This window comes from Pteropus alecto, unplaced genomic scaffold, assembly GCF_000325575.1.
Source record: "Pteropus alecto unplaced genomic scaffold, ASM32557v1 scaffold166, whole genome shotgun sequence".
NCBI classification, from domain to species: domain Eukaryota; kingdom Metazoa; phylum Chordata; class Mammalia; order Chiroptera; family Pteropodidae; genus Pteropus; species Pteropus alecto.
Genome location: NW_006439757.1, coordinates 854,605 through 878,098, shown reverse-complemented (window position 1 = coordinate 878,098; position 23,494 = coordinate 854,605). Strand labels below are relative to the sequence as shown.

General features: G+C 38.2%; 2 protein-coding genes across 2 annotated transcripts in view; one reads left to right on the top strand and one right to left on the bottom strand.

Annotated features, from left to right (window-relative positions):
* CDCA2 (cell division cycle associated 2) overlaps positions 1 to 22,018 on the bottom strand; it is a 39,459-nt gene extending 17,441 nt beyond the window's left edge. The window contains 12 exon segments of the mRNA XM_025050338.1: positions 2,882 to 3,126; positions 3,579 to 3,663; positions 5,721 to 5,920; positions 10,541 to 10,625; positions 11,895 to 12,091; positions 13,300 to 13,450; positions 19,213 to 19,335; positions 19,338 to 19,369; positions 20,568 to 20,732; positions 20,823 to 20,886; positions 21,367 to 21,414; positions 21,733 to 22,018. Of these exon segments, the coding sequence (XP_024906106.1) occupies positions 2,882 to 3,126; positions 3,579 to 3,663; positions 5,721 to 5,920; positions 10,541 to 10,625; positions 11,895 to 12,091; positions 13,300 to 13,450; positions 19,213 to 19,335; positions 19,338 to 19,369; positions 20,568 to 20,732; positions 20,823 to 20,886; positions 21,367 to 21,372 (1,353 nt within the window). The 5' untranslated portion in view covers positions 21,373 to 21,414; positions 21,733 to 22,018.
* Positions 22,019 to 22,575: 557 nt separating this feature from the next.
* The window catches only part of KCTD9 (potassium channel tetramerization domain containing 9), a 28,582-nt gene continuing 27,663 nt past the window's right edge, over positions 22,576 to 23,494 (top strand). Inside the window, exon 1 of the mRNA XM_006916955.3 lies at positions 22,576 to 22,786. Coding sequence (XP_006917017.1) covers positions 22,739 to 22,786 — 48 coding nt within the window. The 5' untranslated portion in view covers positions 22,576 to 22,738. The remainder of the gene's footprint in view (positions 22,787 to 23,494) is intronic.

Below are 23,494 nucleotides of genomic sequence, written 5' to 3'. Positions count from 1 at the left end.
CACAGATTGTTTTCCAAATATTAAACCATCTTGGCATCTCTAGGTTAAATCTTACTTGGTCATGATGTATTTTTTTATATGTTCATGAGGACAGTTTTCTTTTCTTACAATGTCTGTCTCATTGTTGAGATTAATGAATTGGGAAATAGTCCCACCTCCTCAATTTGTTTGGAAGACTGTACATAGAATTAGTATTATATCTTCCTTAAATGTTTGGTAGAATTCATTAGTAAAATCATCTGGATATGTAGTTTTCCTTATGGGAAGATTTAACTAAATTTCTTTACTTGATATAGGGCTAATGGGGTAATCTAGTCTTCTTGAGTGAGATTTGGTAGTTTGTGTCTTTCAAGGAATAAGTCTACTTTATCTAAGTTGGTGAATTTATTGGCATAAAGTTGTTCATAATATTCCATTATCCTTTTACTATATTAGCATGTACAGTTATGTCACCTCTCACATTCCTTATATTGGTAATTTGAGTAGTCTCCTTTTTTCCTGACTTGTCTGATTAGAAGTTTACTAACATTTTTTTAAATCGCAATCTTTTGATTTCAAAGATTTTTCTCCACTGTTTTTTTCTATTCATTTCTTCTTTTATCTTTATTTCCTTTCTTCTGCTTACTTGCTTTAATTTGCTTTTCTTTTTCTAGTTTCTTAATGAGGAAGTTGAGATTAATTTGAGCTATCTCTTATTTTTCAATACAGGCTTTAAATTTTTGTAAATTTCCCTCTAGGCATGTTTACTTAAATTTCCCTTTAGCAGCGTCTTACACATTTTTTTCTTGTTGTAAAGTGGTTTACAGTTTACGGCTTACCTCTTTAACTTACACCACTTTGTGTACAGCCTAAGAACACCTCCCAGCTTTTATGCCATGTTATTTTCATTGCATTTTTTATTTACGTAGGTTACAAACCAAACAATACTGTTGTTACTCTTGCTTTGAACAATTATCTTTTATGGAGATTAATAATAATAAAAACAAGTCTATTATATTTGCTTGCATATTTAACATTTTTAGTGCTCTTCATTCCTTTGTTAGATGCAGATTTCCACCTGAAATCATTTTCCTTTTTACTAAAGGACTTCAACATTTCCTTTAATGCTAAACTGCTATAGTAATACGTTCTTCCAGCTTTCATATGTATGAGAAAGCCTTTAATTCACCTTTGTTCTGAAAGATAGTTTCACTGAATGTAGAATTCTAGGTTGATAGGATTTTTTTCCCCCTACAAGTACATCTTTAGAAGATGTGACCGCACTGTCTACTATTTGTTTTTCTTTATGCCGTGTATGTTTTCTCTGGCTCCTTTTAGGCCGTTTACCATTGATTTTAAGAAATAATGTGTTTGGGTATACTTTTCTCTTCATGTGTCTTGCACCGGAAATTTGTTGAACATTAGGATCTATGGATTAGTAATTTTATCAAATTGAGTAATTTTTCAACCACTATTTTTCAAATATTTTTCCTGTTCCTCTGTTTCTCCACTCTTTTGGGGACTCTAGTTACATGTATATTATGCACCTAAAGTTGTCCCAGATCTCGGACAGTCTGCTCATTCTTGTTCAGTTGTTCTTTTTTTTTCTGTTTCATTAAGAATAATTTCTATTGCCACATTTTCAATTTCACTAATCTTGTTCAAGGCATCTTTTCCAACACATCTATTGATTTTTAACTGAATGTCAGACATTTTTAATTTAACACTGTTTGGTGCTAGTTTTGTTATTCTTGAGCTTTGTTATACAATGCAATTAAGTACTTTAATACAAGTTGGATCCTTTCAGGCTTGCTTTTAAGCTTTGTTAGGCTTTTAGCCTAATTCTGTTCCACTAATGAGGCAGTACTCTCCAGAGTACCCAATACTCCCTTTGAATTACAAGGTTTTTCTACCCAGGTTGGTGGGAAGACTATTCCTGCCTCTGTGTGAGCTCTAGGAATTGATCCCTCTGCTCCATTTGGGTAGTTCTTTCTCCACCTTGGGAAGTTTACTCACAAAAACCTGTTAACTTGTATTCAGCTGAAGAGTGAAGCGGGCCCTGTTTTGGATGTCCAGAGCACTCTGTGCAGCTCTCTTCTCTCTGGTACTTAGCCCTGTAAACTCCAGCCTCCTCTGCCTTCCCAGACCCCAAATGCATCTTCTTAACTCATGAAGACTGCCAGGCTCCACTGAGATAACCTGTCCCTGTGCTGTGGCCTGGAAATTCAGCCCAGGTAGTAAGTGGGGCTCTTGCAGGCTCACCTCATTTATTATCCCACTCAGCGATTGCTGTCTTGTGCTGCCTGATGCTGAATGTCTGAGAACCACTGTTTCGTGTATTTTCTCCAGTTTATTAGTTGTTTCTTATGGGAGTATAAATTAGGTCCTTGTCAATCCATCCTGGCCCAAAGTAAAATACTCTTATTTCAAAGTATAATAGCAAGAGAATGAATGATGCCCCCAGTATAAAAATGGGTAAGGATTTAATAGGCAGTTCTCAAGAGAAGAAATTCAAATAGTCTATAAACATGTGAAAAATGTTCAAACCTCACTAATAAACTAAAAATGTTTAAGTCATCTTTTTCTACTAAGCTATTTTAAATAAGTATGTTTAATACACAGGACTTACAAAGGTATGGTTAAAAATAAAATCATTTATACTGCAGCTGAGTCCAAACTGGTATACATACTTTGGTACACAGGTTCCATGAAATATGCTATGTATAAGGAGTCATGGAAGTATTTTTAATAGAAAACTGGTAATAACCTACCTAGGAAAATGCATTCATTTAAACCACGATACATCGTTTAGGCCATTTCATGATTTCAAAGCATAATTATTGCTCACATAAAATAGATGATTAAAATATAAACAAGTTTGTTCTAAATTTTTCACACTTACAAGATTCTCCCCCTTGTCATCAAAATTTGGCTGAGGTAATGGTTCAGAGACTGGTGACTGTTCAAATAGCAGGGGACTGGCGCCACTCAAATCCTTTTTGCGAACAGGTGTTTCTCCTTTACGTAGTGGAGTATTTGCTGGCAAAGATTCATCAAACACTTCAGGGCTTAGGTCCTCCCCAAAAGTAACTCTCTTCCTCTTCTTCATATTAATAAAGATTGGAACTTTATAATTTTCTTGACCTTCTAGAGATTATAAACAGAAATATATTAAAAATTAAGCTAAATTTCTTATCTAAAAGGCATGTTTATCATCTTTTAACATAATTAGATTCAGCTATCATTGGTATAAAAGTTCGTAGAGAAAAAAATTCAAAATGAAAGAGATAAGCAGTATTTCCAATTAAGATATGGTAATAGATTTTAAAGTAAATTTTGCATGAGCATCTTAGAAGTTTACAAGATTGGAATATCAACGTCCTTTACAAGTTTCACCATTAAGCAAAAATGGATGAAATGGGCAGACCACTCTGAGACCCTCCAAAGAAATTCCATCCTTCCCAACTATTCTTCATTCCAATGCAATTTCAGAAGCATCGAGACATTAGCAGATCACTGAAAATACCACATACTATATCAGATTTTTTAAAACAAGACAATGATATCCCCAGGCTTCAAAATAAATATGAATTTCTAACCTGCTTTTTGTTCTCTGCAACAGTTTGTAAGGTTTGAGATTAAGCTTGGATGAGTCCCATTATCGCAGAGGTTGTCACAGTGTTCCTAAATAAAATAAACTTCGGTGAATAATTTTACATATATAAACATGTACAGAGTCATTAAGAATGACAACTGAATCTTTTGCTGCCAAGGGTAAAAACTATGGTACTGCAAATTACCTTTTCTTTCATAATTGTTCTGGCTAAAACACCATGGCATTAGCCACAAAGAAGAGATGGGTCTCCTAGATATTACTTTAGTAAACAGTATTTTAGGCCAAAATTAAAGAACAGAAATTCATAATGTGGGTTAAGTCATTCCCTCATTTTTGATGTGGCAAATGAAGTATACTGTGACTAGCTAAAATGACAGTGTACTGTACATGGTGTCAGATGAGGTACACTACATAAATGGTCTGCGGTATAAGAATTGCACTAAAACAAGAAAAAAACAAAGAAGTAAATGGTATAATAGGATGTTTAGGAACTATAGCTTTTATAAGTGTAAAAATCTCTTGTCTATGTTACTATATTCTTGAGTTAGAAATAAGGGAAGAGGGTAGTATTTGTCACTTTGTGCTTCTCCAAAAGATTACAGAATAGGCGAGTTGGTGAGGATGAGACAGTGTGAACTCCTTAGAACAGGACAGGGCAAGCTTAACCACAGGGCCACTGGGGCGGAGCAGGACCAGGGCTGCAGGCTGGATGAGCATCACCTCCAACTCACCATCTGCTTGTCCAGTCTCGTTCTAACACCTGCCCAGCCACTGATCTCGACAGCTACTCTTTTCCTCCAGTACATCCATTCCAAGAGCAGCACCATCTCTAAGAAACAGTCCTGCCCCAAACTATCTCCCCAATCAACTATCTCCTGAGTCAGTTTCATTCTCCTGACTAGGAAAATGCCCATTTCAATATTTGTGAAATAAATGAACTTATAAAACAAAGTTCATGTTAACTTTTAGATTTATTTTTAATTAAAACGACCATGAAAGTTAACAACTCCAACTGTAGACACCTCCAAACTTTGGGAAGCTTAGTAAAAAGATCATCAGTTGTAAAAGTCTTCATATGATCTCAGTGGCAGGACTCGATGTTTGCTATGTAATACTGTTACTAAGTCCTCTTGAGAAGATCAAACAAACAGAAGAGTTGAATGAGCAGTGCTGTATAAAGATCTAAATCAGCTCTTTAGAGCCAGAAAAATTGTTAAAATATTTAAAATAACATTTGCACATATATCCGTGTAGATAGAAGGTAGTTTAGTTCATTTTAGCTTTAGAAACAGATTAGGCATAGTTGTATTTAAAAGCTTATGGATTGAAAAAAATTAGTTTTCATTTGCCAGGCAGTAGTGCTAAATTTAAAAGCTTATGGATTGAAAAAAAATTAGTTTTCATTTGCCAGGCAGTAGTGCTAAATTCACATTATTATCCCACTTAAGGCTTAAATTATCCTGTAGCTACTAATATTGTCCTTTATAGATAAGAAAACCAGGATTAAAAAAGGTTAACTCATTTGCCCAGCTCTTAAACCTCAGGGTCAGGATTTGAAACTGGGCACTCTGACTCCAGAGCCCGCCCTCTCAAACTTTCATAGCACTTACAGCCCATCTTGGATTTTATTGGATTTTAACATCAGGTTGTTCTGGGTTTATTTGACAACCTCAAACCTAAACTTGTAGAAAACGGGGCTAATACTTTTCTTTATGTTCATAATACATGTCCAAAGGCCATAGAAAGTATTCAATAAATGCCAGCTAGTTCCCATAAATCTCTTCCGAGCTTAGAGAAAGATGTATTCCTGTAAAAGAGGTATCTGAGACCAAATATTTTGGGTGGAAATAACTAACGGACTCACACATTAAGAACTATGACACTCATAAAAACAGTCAACCTATATGAAATTCTACATGCTATATTATAATCTGAATTAACGACAATTAAAGAAGAAAAAGAAACTCTAGACAGTGCTGTAAGTGGGAAAAAAGGAGGGGAAAAAATAGGGTAAGACATTTCCTTTCAAACCAGCATGATATTTAACATGCTGAATAAATATCTGCTTTGAACCAAAATGATCTTTTTATTCAATTTGCTTTAGGAAATGTACCTCTACACTTACCTGTAGGCTTTCCAGACACAGCTTGACAGACGGTTTCTTCAGCACAGATCGAAGTGCTATGGCTGGTGTGTCCCTCTCGCTCAGTGGGGTAACTGGCGACCTGAGCCCAGGAGCTGTGCCTGTGCTCACTGCTGGACAGTCGTCAGGTGAAACGGCATCAGCTGGTCCTCTGCCCTCTATGCGGTCGGCAACTTGCATTCCTTCAAATTAAACGCGTAAACATGGGAGGTAGAAGACATCTGAGTCAGTTTGTTCTACACCAAAAATGTTATGTATTTGCAAAGGGAATACACTATGAAGAAATTCAACCCTAATATATCCTAAGGGAGTAGCATCTGGGATTTTATTTGCAAACAAAAAGAAGACAGACAAGTGGCACCGGTCACAGATTTCCATTCAAATCTAACTACTGAGAGTAACAGTAATGGGGAGTTTGGGCTGCCATGGAAGTCTGAGCAGATGCCCATGAATCAGCTACTAACTGTTCATCTGCCTCTACTCATGACACCTATGACTTGTACAATAAAACTAACCTGAGACGAACAATGAATAACTGAGCAATTTTACTGCTGGAGTCAGAGGCATTTTCGTATGTAAGGGAGATCGGAGGGAGATTATCAAATCAGAAAATTAACATAACCATATGTGCCCCCTAAACAAGGCAAGGCTCTCCCCACAAATTTTCTCACAAAAGACTACTGCCTTATGATCAACAATTAACAAACGTATATTACGTACTGATGATGTGATAGGTGCTCTTGTAGAGAGATACAACGATGAACAAAACATGCACAGCCCCCATACGTTCAGGGGACAGACAGACAATATGAAATAAAATAACTGGGAGGAGTGGAGAGGAGGAGGTAGCCATGCCCGTCAAAGGACAGCACGAGGGATCCTGTGACAAACAGTTCTATATCTTGACTATAGTGTGGTGATGTGAGCCCACCTATGTGATAAAATTACAGGAAACTGAATATACACATAAGTGAGTGTGTGTAAAACTGGCGAAAAATGAAAAAAAAGGACAGTGGATTGTATCAGTGTCAATTTCCTGGATGTGACACTGTATTATAGCGATGCAAGATGTTGCTCCTGGAGGGGAGCTGGAGGACAGGTATACTGGATCTCTTTAGATTATTTCTTACAAATGCATATGAATCTACAGTCATCTCAAAATAAAAAGTTAAAGATATGTATATATAACAACATGTAGTAATATATGCCATTAAGGAAAATAATGTAGAGATACTGGGACACGGTCTGATAAGGTAGGAGGTGGGTGTTGCTGTTTTGGGGTGTTCAGGGACAGCTTCCTGAGCATGAGCAGGCGCACCTGAATAAAATGAGGAAGTGAGCCATACACAGATCTAGGAAGAACATTATATGCACGAAGCCAAGTGCGAAGACCTGACATAGGAACGCACCTGGCATGTTAGAGGCAGGCAAGGCCAGTGTGAAGAGGACAGACTGAAAAAGCTCGAGGAGAAGGCTAAGGACCCGGTCAGGTGAGGCCTAGTGGAAAGGGTACTGGATACTATTCTAAGTACATTGGGAAGACAATGAAAGGTTTTAAGAAAAAGAATGACAGCGGGACTTGCATTTTAAAAGGAGCACCCTGACCACCGTGCAGAAAAAAGACTGTAAGAAAAGAGTGGGGACAAGGGTAGAAAGAAGGAAAGCACTTAAAAGGACACACAAAATAAACCAGGCAAGAGGAGATGGTAGCCTGGACCCAGGTGACAGCAGTTAGGAGGAGGGGCGATGTGGTGAAGGCCAGCAGCGTTTATTAACGGGATTGTAAGTTGAACTGAAAAAAGGGAGGTGTCAAGATAACTCCAAGGTTTTTGGCACAAGCAGCTGGGAGAGTGGTAGAGTCGCTTACTGAGATGAAGAAAATAGAGATGAGCAGACTGGGGAAGAAAAAATTATTAAGACCTGTTTGAGTATGTTATGTCTGAGAATATATTAGTCATCCATGTGGAGATGAGTAAAGGCAGGTGGGCACTTAAGTTTAGAGTTTTGGGAAGAGGTCAAGGCCGGATATTTAAATTTGAAGTCAACAGCTTATAGATGGTGAGAATCGCCTAGGGAGTTTGTGTAGAAGGAAAAAAGTCCAAGCATTGGACCCGGAGCATTCAAACATCTAAATGTCAGGATGGAAGAGGAGGAACAAGGAAAATACACAGAAGAAATGGTCAGTGAAATCAGAGAAAACAAGAGAGAATTATGTCCTGATGTCCAGTGAAGGAACCATTGTTCACAGGAGAGCGTGGTCAGCTCTATCTGTAAAGCTTCTGAGACCTCTGGGAGAGGAATATACTGAGAATGACAATGGGATGGCAAGGAGGGGGCTGTTGGTTACGAAGTCCTATCTGGAGTAGGATCAAGAAAGAATGGGAGGCAAGGAGGCTGCCCTTAAAGGGAGTTTTGGTACAGAAGAAAGAAATGGAATTCTGGCTGGAAAGAAATCCTGGGACAAGGGCAAGTCTAAGATGGGAGATATTATAGCTCATTGAATGTTAATGGGGAAAATGAACAATTCAGAAAAGAGAGGACACCTCAAACAAAAGGTCCTTGTAAAGGGAAAGGCCACACTGAAGGGGCTGACCTTAGATAGGCGCCCTGAGGATCCACCGTGACAGGAGGGGAAGGTGGAACACACCTGCACAGAGGCAGGGGGGTTAGTGGCGAGAGGACCAGGACATTTGCTTCTGACATCTTTCATTTTCTCCGTGATAGAAACAGCAAGGTTCTGCAAGTGGCACCAGAGGACATTCTATCGACATCCATGAGTAGGGTTGCCAGATCTTGCAAAGTAAATATGCAGTAGACCTAGTTAAACTTTAATTATATCTCAGTACTTACGTACGTGCACATTGATATAAAAGAAAAACAATCCATGGGACATACATATACTAAAGAATTATTTGTTTATAATAACAAATTTGTTGTTTATAAGGAGGGTTGGAAGCTTGATGGAAAAGAGGTGTGAGAAAGAAAACTGATTAAGGAATGGAGGCAAGTATCCTGCCAAGCAGTGGTGAGGGCCCATGTGAGGTGAAAAACTTGGTGAGGATATCGACATACAAAACATTAAGCACAGACGTATCTGGGGCAGGAACAGAGAAGGGAGAGAGATTCACCAGGCTGGGTTTCTGGTTAGATAGGTAAAACGGACGAGGTGGACGGGGCAAGGGAGATAACAGAGGTATCGTGTGGGCTCTCTACACTCAAACTTGCCCTTAACTAAGTGTATTCCATCCCTCTTTACAAGATCTTTTCACTCTTCTTAAAGCTGCACTGTCTGAAATATAATAACCCCTGGGGTGCCACCATATAACCAGTTTAAAACACTGGAATTGGCACTTTAATCAAGGCTTCATCACCTATGGTGGATTTGTCTTTCCATTTCATACATTGTTTCTGTTCAGGGCTAGCGAGGTGTTAAAATGGGATATGCTAGCTCTTGTGATGTTCCCATTTAAGGCAGATTGTACAGGGAGGTGTTTGGTACGGTGACAGTTTCTTAATGATCACATTTCACTCATTCTGTAACTACTGTCAAAGAAAATGTCACTCCTAAGATAAGTCCATGAAAATAGAGAAAGAAGTCTGGTAAGAAACGCTAAAGGTAAAAGCATCTTATTTCACCTAGGTAACAAACTCAGAACCCAGCTCTATGCATTATCCATCCATTGTATGAATGAAATTAAGACGTCAGAGAAGATGTGCGCTATATAAAATGCTAAAAAAGGTTCTTTTTCAGGTTGGAGAAATGATACCAGAGGGAAATTTAGACCTTCTGGAAGAAATGAAGAGCATCAGAAATGGTATCTATCTGGGTAACTATAAAAACTATGTCCTCTCAAATACACATATTGTTTAAAGCAAAAAAAAAAAAAAAAAAAAGTACCTTGTGCAGTTTAAAATTAATATAAATGTGATATAGATAACATGCATACTAGAAAGGACCTGAGTGAGTGGATAAAAAATAGATCTCTGCAGTTTGTAGAGCTTCTATGTTTTACATGAAGTTATATAATATTAAATAAGTATGCTGTGAAAAGTTAAGGACATATGTCACAATTCTTAGAGTAACCATTAAAAAAATGCAATGAAATATAATTTAAAAGGTAATGGAAAAGATTTAAAAAAAAATTTTTTTTTCAAATAAACCCAAAAAAGACAAGAAGAAGGAAACACAGGGGAAAAAAAAGAGAACAGAAAACATGATAAAATGGTAGATTTATATCAGACCATACCAATAATGACTTGAAAGGTTAATGAGTCAGATACTCCAATTAGAAGGCAGAGAATCTCAGATGGATTAAAAAAAGACCCAATTATAAGTCTACGAGAGTTTTTCTTTAACAATAAACACAGGTAGGTTGAAAGTAAACCTAATACCTTACTGGTGACTTTCAATCAGTACAACATACTGATTTGGGGGAAAGCTAAGTTTTGAATGTTGGTGCCTTTTCAGACACTTAAAAAACAAACAAACAAAAAATCAAGTGTAGTGTCTTCTCTAGCAAAATAACTTGTTCTTATGTTCAGAGATCCTATTCTTTAAAATACATTCTATGAGTTTAAAAATACTTCACTGATTCTTATTGATAGCAGTGAAAAGACAATGTATCCTCTCATATAATAAGAATTCTGAAACATTTCTACAAGATCATGAGCTCCCAAAACATAAGGAACTGTTCCAGTGTTCCCAAATTTTAGCATATAGGTACACCAACCATAAACTTCTACCGAACAAATGTTTCAATGGGTGAAATGCCACATGAACTAAGGAAAAATTGAATACATACCACTTGAAGCCTCTGTGAGCTCTGAAAGTGGAACAGACTCTTCAACTAAATATCCAGACTGCTTTAAATCAGATTCAGAAGATTCCTTGGGGAAAAAAAATTTAGAGTAAAGAAGTATTAAATCTTATTACTTATAGGATTACTGATATCTTTATAAAGATTTTAGTAAGCTTTACGGATGTCTGGAAATCTAATGTTAAAAAAATCAATTAATCAATTGATCAATTAAGCAATCACCTTCGTTATCTAGTTGGCACAAAAATACATGGGAATGTAACTAAAAACAGAATATTCATTCTAACTGCATCCATCCTAAACATCCTACAAATTTTCAGTTCCCTAGGAAAAGTTTATTGCACACATTTTGTTGCCTTGTTTGATGGCTAGAAACTATGTTAACTGCATTCATTAAAGAGGAAATGCTCAAAATAACAGAACATATATCATTACTAGTCAAACAACAAAAGATATCAAGAGCTAGGACAGGAAAACCATTCGTGGCTAGAACAGAAAACTCACTAATGGGCCCTGAAGAATCTTTAATGAATATCAAACATTTATACCAGTTCAAATAAGATTATTAAGACTACTGAATCCATGACAGAGAAGATGAAAAAAAAAAAAGTTTCAAATCTAATGGCCTTAGGTGTCCTCTCACTAAAGAAATGGGGACCTGCTCCGTCAAACCAAAACTAACAATATAAAGCAAGAAGAGCCAGTCATGCAGGAACCAGCTTCGTTTACAATTGAGTGAAGGTCAAGGCTTTCATTAGTATTATTTAATTCATTTTGGTCTTTTGATAATCTTGACAGGCTTTAGAGTTACCAGCAACAAATATTCCTAGTTACCTGGAAGAAGTGAGCAGAGCAAAGGAGCAATTGGTAAATAGCACCCTGCTTTCTAGCCAGGATTAAACCAGCTGGGGTGGCAAGGCAGAAGTGCGAAGCCTGAGGAGTACAGCTGTATACAATCTTCATCTGATTTACCAGTTATGTGTAAATAACACACTCATGTATCTGCCTCCTTCAACAGACAGAAAGCTGCTCAAATCAGGAATGTGACTGTCTATTTTACCATCAGCATCTGGAGCAATATCTCACAAGCAGACCATAGAGCTTACTCTTTTCATAAAATCTTTTTCATGATCAAAAGCAACATATTAATCAAAACTGTCTAATAACCAATATGCCAACCAACAAAAATTAATAAGTTGGAAACACACATACACAATTTAAAATCCAGCTACAATATAGCAATATGAGGTACTATAACTGAAAAAAGGATCTTGACAGTCTTAAAACTGCCTCACCAGGAAACCTAAGCATTTTCTTATGTTTCCAGTAAGTGAATTACCTCACAAAGATCTGCAAGAGAAGGAGCAACAGCACATGTTCTGTCTGTATTGGGAAGAGCATCGATATTGACTATCTGGAGATCAATTGCATTAGCTGGATTTTCATCAGAGTTGCTCCGTGAAGTCGTTCCCTGAGGTTTGGATAACTGTGCAGGGAACTCAGACTGCTGACATTCACCAAGACTTTCATTTTTGCCTATACACACAAAACAAAGTAATAAATATTTTCTTCCTCAATATCATCTTATGATTTTGTACATCATCGTAATTTTAGTAAAATTTAACACTTGAGTCTAAATACTTCAGCAATATAAAGAAAAACATAGTATATTTTTTAATTCAAAAAAAAGAAATCTAATGGAAAAGCAAGAGGACACGAAAACTAAAAAGATAATACAAATTAGAATTTCTTTCAGACTTAAAAATGTACAGATAAACATTTGTATCAGTGATATAGTTAGTATCTCATTCTATTTTTAAATTTCCATTGAAACTTATTCTTATGAATATTTTAAAGGATATGGTTATGTTCTAAAATTGGTTCTGCTTTGATCGTGTATTTTATGAAAAATACAGCCGCAAGGTGCCCTAGTTATTCCTAGCAATCAAAAAGAATTTTAGTGTCTACAGAATTATAATAATCATGTCATTAAAATATTTTAAAACCCAAGTAAAAATTGAATAGGTAAGTTACAAACTACAAATGCGAATGAGTGCAATAGTGAGGTAGGTGAATTAGACTTGTCTTGAGCAGCAGTGTACTTCACACAAGGAAGTGTTGAAATGTGCTTGATTCAAGACGCCAAAATAAAATCATTTCGAACCTTGCTTAGGGTGCCAAGCACCAGAGGTATGATTATGATGATTACGGTAGGCCAAGATTTATCTAATTCTGATGTTTGAAATGCTTTATGATTGGAAAATCGAAGGTGACAGAAAAAAAACAACCAAATGAATTAGTAATCTAAAAGTTATGGCAAAGAATATGGCAGGCTACTAAGATGTCAGATTAGTTTACTACATTGGGGTGGGTGTTTGGTATTCATATAAATGCTTGCCAAACTTAATAACGATTCTCTAAAAATCGAGGTTTGTACACTTAAATTTGCCACATGGCCTATCTAAAGATGAAATTAGCTAATCGGCTCTGATATTTTTACAGTTAACTGTGGCCATGTGGAAATGGCTTAGGAATGCTTGATACTGGTTTTTTTTTTTTTCCCAAGAGAAACCAGAAATCCAGGTTTTTGTGTAAAATGTCCCAAATTTTAAATGCTAGGCTCCATTTAAAAATACAATTCTGCTCAGAAAGGCTGCTTTTGCACTGTGAAACTAAGTCTTTTTTATATCTCGGAGCCTTGTCTGAATAGATTCAGAAATCCAGATTGAATTCTTTCTACTTACTCAAGCCTGTCGTCTCCAACTTCTCTGCTGCCTCTGAGAATCCAGGACGGCCAGTCATTTTCTCCTCTTCGTTTAGGGAGTGAAAAGCCAACTGGAAGGCAGACATTCTTTCTTTTAAAGAATTAACATTTCGATACAATACACGACTGCCCTGTTAAAAAGACAGAAACATAGATGGCAGTATAAATCAAATCAAAGTTTCTTTATTCTAGGCCTATAACCATTGAATCCAAAACTAAATAAACAAAGGCTTCTAGAAGACCAGAGGTAATAAATTAGTATAGCAGAGCCTCTTCTCCCTGAGATCATATATTTTCAGTTTGAATATCTGGTGTGCTGCCATCATCTTAAGTCTCCCTCTGCTCCTCCCCCGGTTTTTAGCAAAACCTGAGCAAACAGGAATAGTTGTGTGGTATGTACACACGTGTATGGGTTGCTCAATACTCATAGCAATTAGTCCACGGAGGAGACGAGTGAAGTCTGGACCTTTAAAAAGGCACCGAGACAAACACATAACCAATTATTTGGGGCCTAAAAACTCTTAAAAGGATTCTTTCTGAGGGGCTTAAGGGCTCTCTTTCATAACTTAGAGTTCACAACCTGAGACAGCCTCAGTGAATCAAATGTGAAAGTTCTGCTAAAAATATCCACTAAAAATTATCTGCATGATGCCTTTGGTACATGTAAGTCTCAAGGTACCTAGTAAAACTCAAACTAGTCTCATTTCATCCCCATCCATACATACCCTCTCCCTAGGAGGCAAGAACAAGTCACGGACGTTCCCTAGTGGCTCAGACACCCACTCTCACATTTACCGTCTTCTCTTTAGCTCTCTCCAGCTAAATTTTCCCCATTTTATGGGACCCTACAACCTTAAGAGCTGAAAGCCAGCCATTCACTTAAAATACAAAGCCAAACAGTTAGACGATCTAAGCACAGGAGCTCTCTACAAACTCTGCTAAAAGGGTTTCAGCAAAAGATTCACAAAATGAAACTGATACAAGCGGGGATGGAAGCGCCAGAATTATAGAAATAATATACAATTCAAGAGTTCTGTTTACCCATAAAAAAAGAAAATTAGTGATTAAGTTCTCTATCCAGGATCTTTTTTCCCCTTCATTATTTAGACTAACATATTTCCAGTGATTTCTACCTTGCAATTAACAAAATTACACCAACAAGCAAAAGTTAAAGCAAAAAATTACCTCCCTTTAAGATACTGAATGGGGGAAAATCAGTTAAAATCTTGAAGCCATGCTTGATGGTGAATCTGCTTACACACAATCTATTCCCAGTTAAATACATTCATAAAGCAAAGCAAAGTCTGTTACATAATAACAGAACATTTTAAATTCAAATATGGTTGATGATGTAAACCTTTATGACATAAACAACACATAACATTCATTACAAGCTGGCGATCAACTCTTATCCACATGAAATATGGAGAAAGAAAAGGGTTATCCCAAAGTCATACAATTCGTCTGTACTAATAGAAAATGACTCAAAAGGAACATAAGATAATTGCAGAAGCAAGATCAGCTCAGAATAACATACATGGTCGTAATAACGTAAGCATGTGAATACTGATGTAACCAATCTATTGAGAAGTTGTACACATAGGTATTTCTTATTGAATGATATTAGGTATGAGAAAGAAGTAGGCTAGTTTTCCCTATTCAGGTATGCTCAGGGTTTGGAAAAATATTACTAAAATGTCCATACTAACCAAAGCAATCTATAGATTCAACGCAATCTCTACCAAAATTCCAATGGCTTTTACTACAGAAATAGGACAACACTAAAATTTATATGCAACTACAAAAGATCCCAAATAGCCAAAGTAATCCTGAGAAAGAACAAAGCCAGAGGCATCACACTCCTCAATTCTGAACTATATTATAAGGCTATAGTAATCAAAACAGTATGGTAATGGCATAAAAACAGGCACAAAGATGAAGAAACAAGAATAGAGAGCCCAGAAATAAACCCATATATACATGGTCAATCAATTTATGACAACAGAGCCAAGAACTTATAAAGGAGAAAGGACAGTCTCTTCAATAAATGGTGTTGGGAAAACTGGACAGCCACATACAAAAGAATGGAATTAGACCACTACCTTCCACCACACACAAAAATTAACTCAAAATGGATTAAAGACTTGAACCTTAACACATGAACTCAAGAAGCCAGAAGAAAATATAGGTGGTAAGCTCCTTGACAATAGTCTTGGTTGACCTTTTTGATTTGATACCAAAGCAAAGGTAATAAAAGCAAAAATAAACAAATGGGACTACATCATACTAAAAGGCTTCCACACAGCAAAGAAAACCGACAACGCATGTAAAGGCAACCTACCGAATGGGAGAAAATATTTGTGAATATTATATCTGGTAAGGGGTTAATATCCAAACTATATAAAGAACTCATACAACTCAATTGTAAAAGAAAACCAAACAATACAACTAAAAAAAAGGCAGAAGACCTCAATAGACATTTTTCCAAGAAGACAAACAGATAGCCAACTGATACATGAAAAGGTGTTCGACATCACTAATTGTCAGGGAAATGCAAATCAAAACCACGATGAGATATCGCCTCACCCCTGTAAGACTGTCTATTACCAAAAAGACAACAAATAACAAGTGTTGGTGAGGGTGTGGAGAACAGGGAACCATCATGCACTGTTGGTGGGATGGCAAATTGGTGCAGCCACCATGGAAACACTATGGAGTTCCCTCAAAAATTTAAAAATAGAACCACTATATGACCCAGCAATTCCACTTTTAGGTATCTATCCAAAGAAAACAAAAACACTAATTTGAAAAGATGTATACCCGATATTCATTACAGCATTACTTACAATAGCCACGATATGGAAGCAACCTACACACACGCACGCACTCAAGGTGGAATATTAGAAAAGAATAAAATCTTGCCATTTGGGACAACATGGATTGACTTAGAGATTATTATGTTAAGTGAAATAAGCGGAGAACAAACATTGTTATAGTTTCACTTATATGTGGAATCTAAAAAACAAAGCAAACGAAGAAACAAAATAAAACAAAAACAAACTCATAGAGATCAAACTGATGGTTGCCAAAAGGCAAAAGGATTAGGAGAAGCGGGCTGGAGGTATGGCAAAAAAGGTGAAGGAGAGGTAAGAGGTCCAAATTTCTAGTTATAAATTAAATACATCACAGGGATGTAATGTACAGAATAGGGGAAATAATCAATAATACTCTAATAACTTCATATGGTGTCAGACGCTAGACATTGTGCTGATCACTTTGTTAAGTAACTAGGTTGTAAACTTAAAGTAATATAATATTGTATTTTAACAATATTTTAATTTTTTGAAAAAGCAGACCCCATAAAGGATAGGGAATCTAAATGTGTTGATTGAATAAATGAATAGGATTCTTCAGCTCTGTAAGCTAAAATACAATGGAGATTTCGATACTAAGACATTCCATAATTCAAATGTGCTGGTACAATAAACTTCAACAGATACACAGAAGCTCCAGAAAAACGAGGCAGTAAACCAAGAAACGAGAAAGATAAGAGATCAAGGAAATAGAAACCAAATCGATGAGTAAAAGAGAATTATCAAGGATGGTGAAAGGGTGCCACAAAATGACAGCTATCCAACAAATGTAGTGGCAATCTAGCCAACAGGAGGAAGAAGACGAAGGACACCAAGAAAAAAGAATCGATAGAGACTCTTGAGGTTTAAAACTCTGTCAAAGTTTGGGGATGAGATTATATGATAAAATAAAAGGCTAAACCAAAAAAAGTATTTAATCATTATAGGAAAAACAAAAGTGTATAAGAAAGGAAATATGACCATGACATACTATACAGCAGTTTTTAAAAACTATCTACAAGGTTAAATATGCATGCTAAACTTAAACAAAAATTGTAATTGATTATATTAAAAAGAATAGGAAAAAGGAAAGTGTTGGGAAAGCCATGACTAGGAGATATGAGAGCAAAATCCTCATTTTTCACAGAAATAACAATGATAGTAAATCTAAAACATACTATATTCTAGGCACACTTGTAAGTACTTCATATCTATTAATTTATTCATCCTCATGAAACCCTTGCTATTTTTATCACCCCCAATTGATACATGAGGAAACTGAGACTAAGTTGCTAAAAGTCACAATTAAATAATAAAGTCAAGAATCATATCTGAGCAATACAGCTCGTCAATCCATTCTTGTATCTATTATAACAGCAGTTCTCAGAATTTTTTATACTCTTAAAAACCGAGAACACCAAAGACTCTTAGTTCATGTTGGTTGTATCTATCAAGAGTATTTTAATAGCCTTTTCAGACTGTGGATATTCTTCAATGCAACACAAAACTCAACAAACATTTCTTAAAGGTTAGGTTGCAATGTCAAATACGAAATCTTATCAATGAACCTTTCTTATGTTAAAATTCATGAATCTACCTTGCAATTTGAGGGTTTATTTTACATGCACTGGTTATATGAAAAATATGAGTTCACTCAGTTATGCACATCTTCCAAACGTTGATACATTTTATTATGCAATATCAAAACATCACATTCATTAATACTCCCACTTATATATCAGGAATGTTCAGCTACTTGGAAGTTATAGAGTTCATGGTGGTGAATACAAGTTTTCCAAAATTCTAGCTTTCACCTGAAAATTCTAATTTCTTCATTGGTAAGAAATATTTCATTTTTTCCTACCTGGCAGGTTCATTTTTGAGAAAATGTCAGCCACTTCGCAAGTCTGACTAACCATGATGTCTGTCATTCTTTCATGTAAAAATAATGTTCCATAAAAACGTGGCTAGTTCAGCTCACAGCTCAATCACATAAATGATTTTTCTTGTAACATCCACTGCGATTCTGTATGTACTTTAGAAGCACCTAATGCATACGGTCCATTTCAGCACATGTCATACTCAAGGGTTGAGCATTAGTACAATTTACAATTTTTATTGCCCCATCGAGGACGTTAAGTGAAACTGGCATTATCATTATTTCCTGTGAATGCTTAGCGATGATGAATAAAATGACAGCATCCAGTTTCATCCACCATTGCTTTTGCACCATGAATGCAAGATCAATGCAGTTAAAAAAAAAAAAAAGGTAAATGACATCTTGATGCTATCACAAAGAATAGTTTTGACCTCATGGACCTCTCGAATGCAACTCAGGGATCCCCACGGATCTGCAGATAGCCTTTGAGAACTACTGCATTGCACTATACAGCCTCAAGCATACAGAGTGTCTAAAACGGAAAAATGAAGTGGCAATGTAAGTACATTTTAAAATAGGAACAGTCGAAAGCAGATATCCTTCAAAAAGGATAAGCTGGGACTGTATCTTTCATAGCAAACCTTGTACTACTATTTGAGTTTTTAGAAGCAAGTATTATTGTAATAAAAAATCTGCAAAACTATCTAAATACTTCCCCATCAGCAGACAAATAATTTGCTTCCTCTCGCAAGGTTATCCCAAATACATTTGTTCTGGGGGAACTCTTGCCGTTATGTGCTAACATATAGTCGTCATAAAAAATTAGACACTTAAGAGATATTAAAAGAAAAAAGGTTGGAAAACACTGCCTCATCTCATTATAAGAAACAAATATTAACTTAAAAAAAATTGCAAAATAAAATAGGACTCTCCTTTAGAAAGCTGTTTCTATCCAGGATTTCATAACTCTTGACATATCCATGCTTAACATCACTGTTTATGCTAACTGCACACTCTTTGTAAGACACAAGAGGAAATAACGTCTCTCCAGATCCAAAACAGATGAGATGCACTGGGAGGTATAAACACTGATTAAAGTATTATAACACAGTGAAACATTCTCCCTAGAAGAATTCATGACAGAAGTTAGAGAAAATCATACCAGAAAAGCAGAATTCTGTGTCAAAGGAGACTTCTCTACATTCTTCAAATTCTGTCGTTGGGCAATGAAACGAATAAGACTGTTTGTTTCAGGAGAGCCCCGAAGACCAACTGTAGAGCGTCGTGTCTGGACTTTTTAAGGTAGGATGATAACTTTCCTATAATGAAAACTCTCTTTTAAATTGGAACAAAATAAGGCAATCATTAGTAATCATGTCCTGAATATCTGTGATGTACCAGCCTGAGAAGGAACATGATAAACACGTGGTACAGATATCTAAATAGAGAATTATAGGCAAAATTGTTCATACATGATCAGTTGGATTGGAATCTTTGTTCTGTCAATTGATTTATTCCATATTCCTGGAACAGTACCTGGTGCACAGAAGGTATTAAATATAGTTGCGTGGAATGAATGCATGAACACGCTTGTATTAATAATAGTTCTCATTTTTGTTTTATATTTTCTGCACACAGAGGTGGGTAATGGCTTGCTTTGGACTAAGAACTTCTCTTTTTCTGAATTAGCCAGCCTTATCTCCACGGACATAAAGGAAAGATCTCAACCTAGACACATGTACTCTCATGTTCTCAATTTTTCAAGAGTTGTTTCTCTTAGATACCTATCTACCTTTGGCATACTACTCTGAGTTCTAGCCGTATGACTAAGCATGCAAAATAGATCTAGATTTGTAAAGGTCTAAGAATGATGTTCTTGAGAAGGGAATGTAGAATGGCGGCATGCCACCTTGGTCCTGTCTTAATCATGAATTACTTAGCCGAGTACCCTTTGATTTTCATGTTCCCCATTACCTCCATTTCTAAATGCTATTCTCAAATCTAATTCCTCCTATATTTCTTCTCCAGTTGTCAGACCTTACAAGTGTACTTCATTTCTACTCCATGAAAGAGATTAGCACAAGCCAATTTTCTGTTTGTGATTTGAAAGAGACACACCCCAACCCTTTAATGTACTACTTTCTTAACTACTCTTCAACTCTCTCTCTCATTGCCATATGTGACCATAAAATGTTTTATTATTTATAGTCCACACATTTCTGTATCCCACAGGTCAGGTCAAAAAGTGATTTACATACATATTCTTTTCCAGTTTGGAGACAAAGCACAACTCAGACTTAGGAACATTATTAGGCTAGGTGTTCTGGGACCATGGTCTCCTGCTATGCTAGATGAACAGTGCGTGTTCACATAAGTCTCCCTGATCAAGTAAGTTTGCACAGTCAATTAATTTAGGTATGTAGAGTAATAAGAAAGACTGGGTAGATGAACGAAATTGAGCTATATTAAAGTTATTTTTAAATTTTAAGTGTACTGCGATAGAAAGATTTCTCTTACCTGAAGAGTTCTTTACAGAGCTTTCAGTTTTCGTTCTCAACTGCTCTGCAGTTACTGTGGAAAAGTTCGAAGGCAATTTAAAAGTATCTGGTGTGCAAGGATTAGGAGTCGCTTCAGCTACATGATTCTGAGGAGTTTCATTGCCCAAAATGAAAGTGGCATTTTCTGAAAGATATGTTGGGGGCGCTGAGCATCATTATCAAGCCAAATACCTAAACCTTAAATTTCACAAGGGGACAACAGACCACTACAAACCAGCATTTTTAACAGCAGATTCCTTGGTTTCAGGGGGCTCGCTGTCTTTTGAATTGGTATCCATCTAAAAAAGAGAGAAGAGAGAGAAAAAAATAAAAGGAACCCCATCTCTAAGATTGTGATTCTATCAAGATCCTCATTCAAGACTAAATTCTAATACAGTCCATACTGGTATGAAAATAGATGTCGAGTGCACTTTTGGAGCCCAAATTGGAGAAAAATGGAGTAAACTGCTGTTCCAGATGAAACAAAGCATACCCTATACTCTATGCCACGGCTTTTCAACCTTAGCAAACATCTGAATCATCTGAGTGCCCTTGTGGATTTCCAGAAATTCTAATTCAGATCTGGCTAGGTCCCAGTAATCTGTATTTTTTCAAATTTATTTTAATTAGTTTCAAGTATATAGTACATTGGTTAGACATCTATATAGTTCATAAAATGATTCCCGCAGTTGCTCCCTCTCTCCCCTGGCCCTCCACCTAGCCAACATATTAATGCTAATTGCATTCCCCATCCCCGTGACCATCTATCCACTACTAACCTGCATTTTAAAAATCACATGGGTGATCCAGCTCAGGCCGTAGAACCACTGTCTCCATGGGGCAGCATAAATAGAACACACTTCAGAAAAACAAGCCTAAGAAACAGCTCTACTGGACCACACCTGAAATCCAAACCAGGACACTTTCCCTCTCACTCCCGCCACTTGGCTTCTTCCGTCCCGCTCCGGTTTATTTTGAACGCCCCGCCGCACATGAGTGCCCTGGTTGTCCTCCCTTCTAGACCTCGGCTCTTTGGTCCTCAAAGGAATGCCCGAGAAAGTAACCGCTGGCTGCCAAGCCAGCCGCCGGGGTACTGCCTTGTCCCCGGCTGCCGACACCGCCAACGCGCAGCCCACGGTACCTACACTTGGTCTCAGCACCACCGCCGCCCGCCGCTGGATTCAAATCTCCAGCCCCGCCTCCTTGGAGTTCCGGCGTTACTCTACGAATGTCTACGCCGCCACCGTCGGCACGTGTCCGCGCGCACCCCGAACCCTCCCAGGCATCTTCTTCGGGGTCCCAGGAACAGGAGTGGTTTCGTGGGCTCTGAGAGAAGCCACCGCTAGCTGCAAGTGACAAAAGGACCAGAGAGACCAGCTGCTAAACTGCGTCCGCGGGGACTACTTTCCGTGAAAAGTCTCGCGAAGAACCCTTGGTTGGACCTTTGAAACAGATCCTGTCTTTTGATTGGATGCTGCAAACTTCGAAAAGAAGCAGTGGACCAATCCTGACAAAACGACGAGCTAGCTCTAACCCAATCAGCCTGCCCTGACTGTAGCTGTTTCCTCTTTGGGTTCAGCTGTGGGAGAGGTTGCAGTGGGGAGGTGCCGACCAGTGTGGATTACTTCTAGCGCTCCACCTCCTTTCCTCAAACCCCGCCTCCGTATGCAGATAAGCTCTACCTGGTGTTGGGTTTGCGCCTGCTCAGTAACGCTTTGAGCTGCCGTTGGACTCTAGTTTCTGCTCTGATTGGCTGATAGCCCTTCCCGTCCGCCAGACTGCAGCCTCTCTTCCCTCCCTCCACCTGGAGGTGGGGGGTTAGAATGAGCCCACCCAATGCAGGGTGATGATTGGCTGAGTTCTAGCCGGTGCTGCCGGTTGATTGGTGAAGCTTAGAGTCACTCTAGGAGAGGTGGGGGAAGGGCCTTAGACTGACTGAGGAGCCCAGGGGCGGGGTGGGCAGGAGGACCGGCCAACCCTGGGGTGTGGGACCCGGAGTGCGTGCGCGTGTGTGTCTATAAGAGAAGGAAGGTGGCGAAGGGAGGAGATTCCGAGTGGGTGGAGGGAGGGGAAGGGCGGGAGAAGAAGAAGGTGAGAGGAGAGCCAGGTGGGAGGGTGGCGACTCACTCAGGACCCAGTGGGGGCAGCGCGATGAGGCGGGTGACCCTGTTCCTTAACGGCAGTCCCAAGAATGGAAAGGTAAGCGGGTCCGGAGGAGGGGAGGCGGGCCCGGCTGCGGGGGGCGAGGGCAGCGGAGTGCGGAGCGGACTCGCAGGGCAGAGGGCTGAAGTTGGAGAGAGGGGCTGGGAGGTGGGCGTGCGCCGGGGCGGGGGTCGTCCAGGAGGTGAATGTAGAGTCCCCGCGGCCTCCTCCCAACCCGCGGATTCCTAGCTCGAGCCTGCCCTTCGACTCCCCAGCAGCCCTGGAGACTTGCTCAGGTCAGCTTGTGTTTAATCGTTCTCAAGTCCAGGTATGGGGCAGCAGAACGGAGGGCACGGAGGGAGTGGGAGAGGGCCGCTGTCACCTGAGCGCTTGGTGCTGATGTTCCTCTTTCCACCTCCATGAAGATCCCACTGCCCCCCACCCCTGGATTGAGACAGCGCTTATTTTCACCTTCATGCTGACTAATGGTCTGTTCCAAAAAGTGATGGTAGCAACTAAGGCATGTAAGGTTGATCGGGTAAAAATTAAACTCTTTATCGGTGGATAAATGAAATTTTCTTCTAGGTAGACTAGAAGATTGAAAATTAGGAACATTATCTTGATGGTTCCCCTCTCTTAGGTCCCCCAAGCCCCGCCGCCACCAAACTTCTGAACTCTTTATTATTTCGCCTTATTTTAGTTCCTTAGAGGACTGTGACAGTTGGCTAGAATGGGCTGATTTGACATTACTCCTCGCAGTGTTAG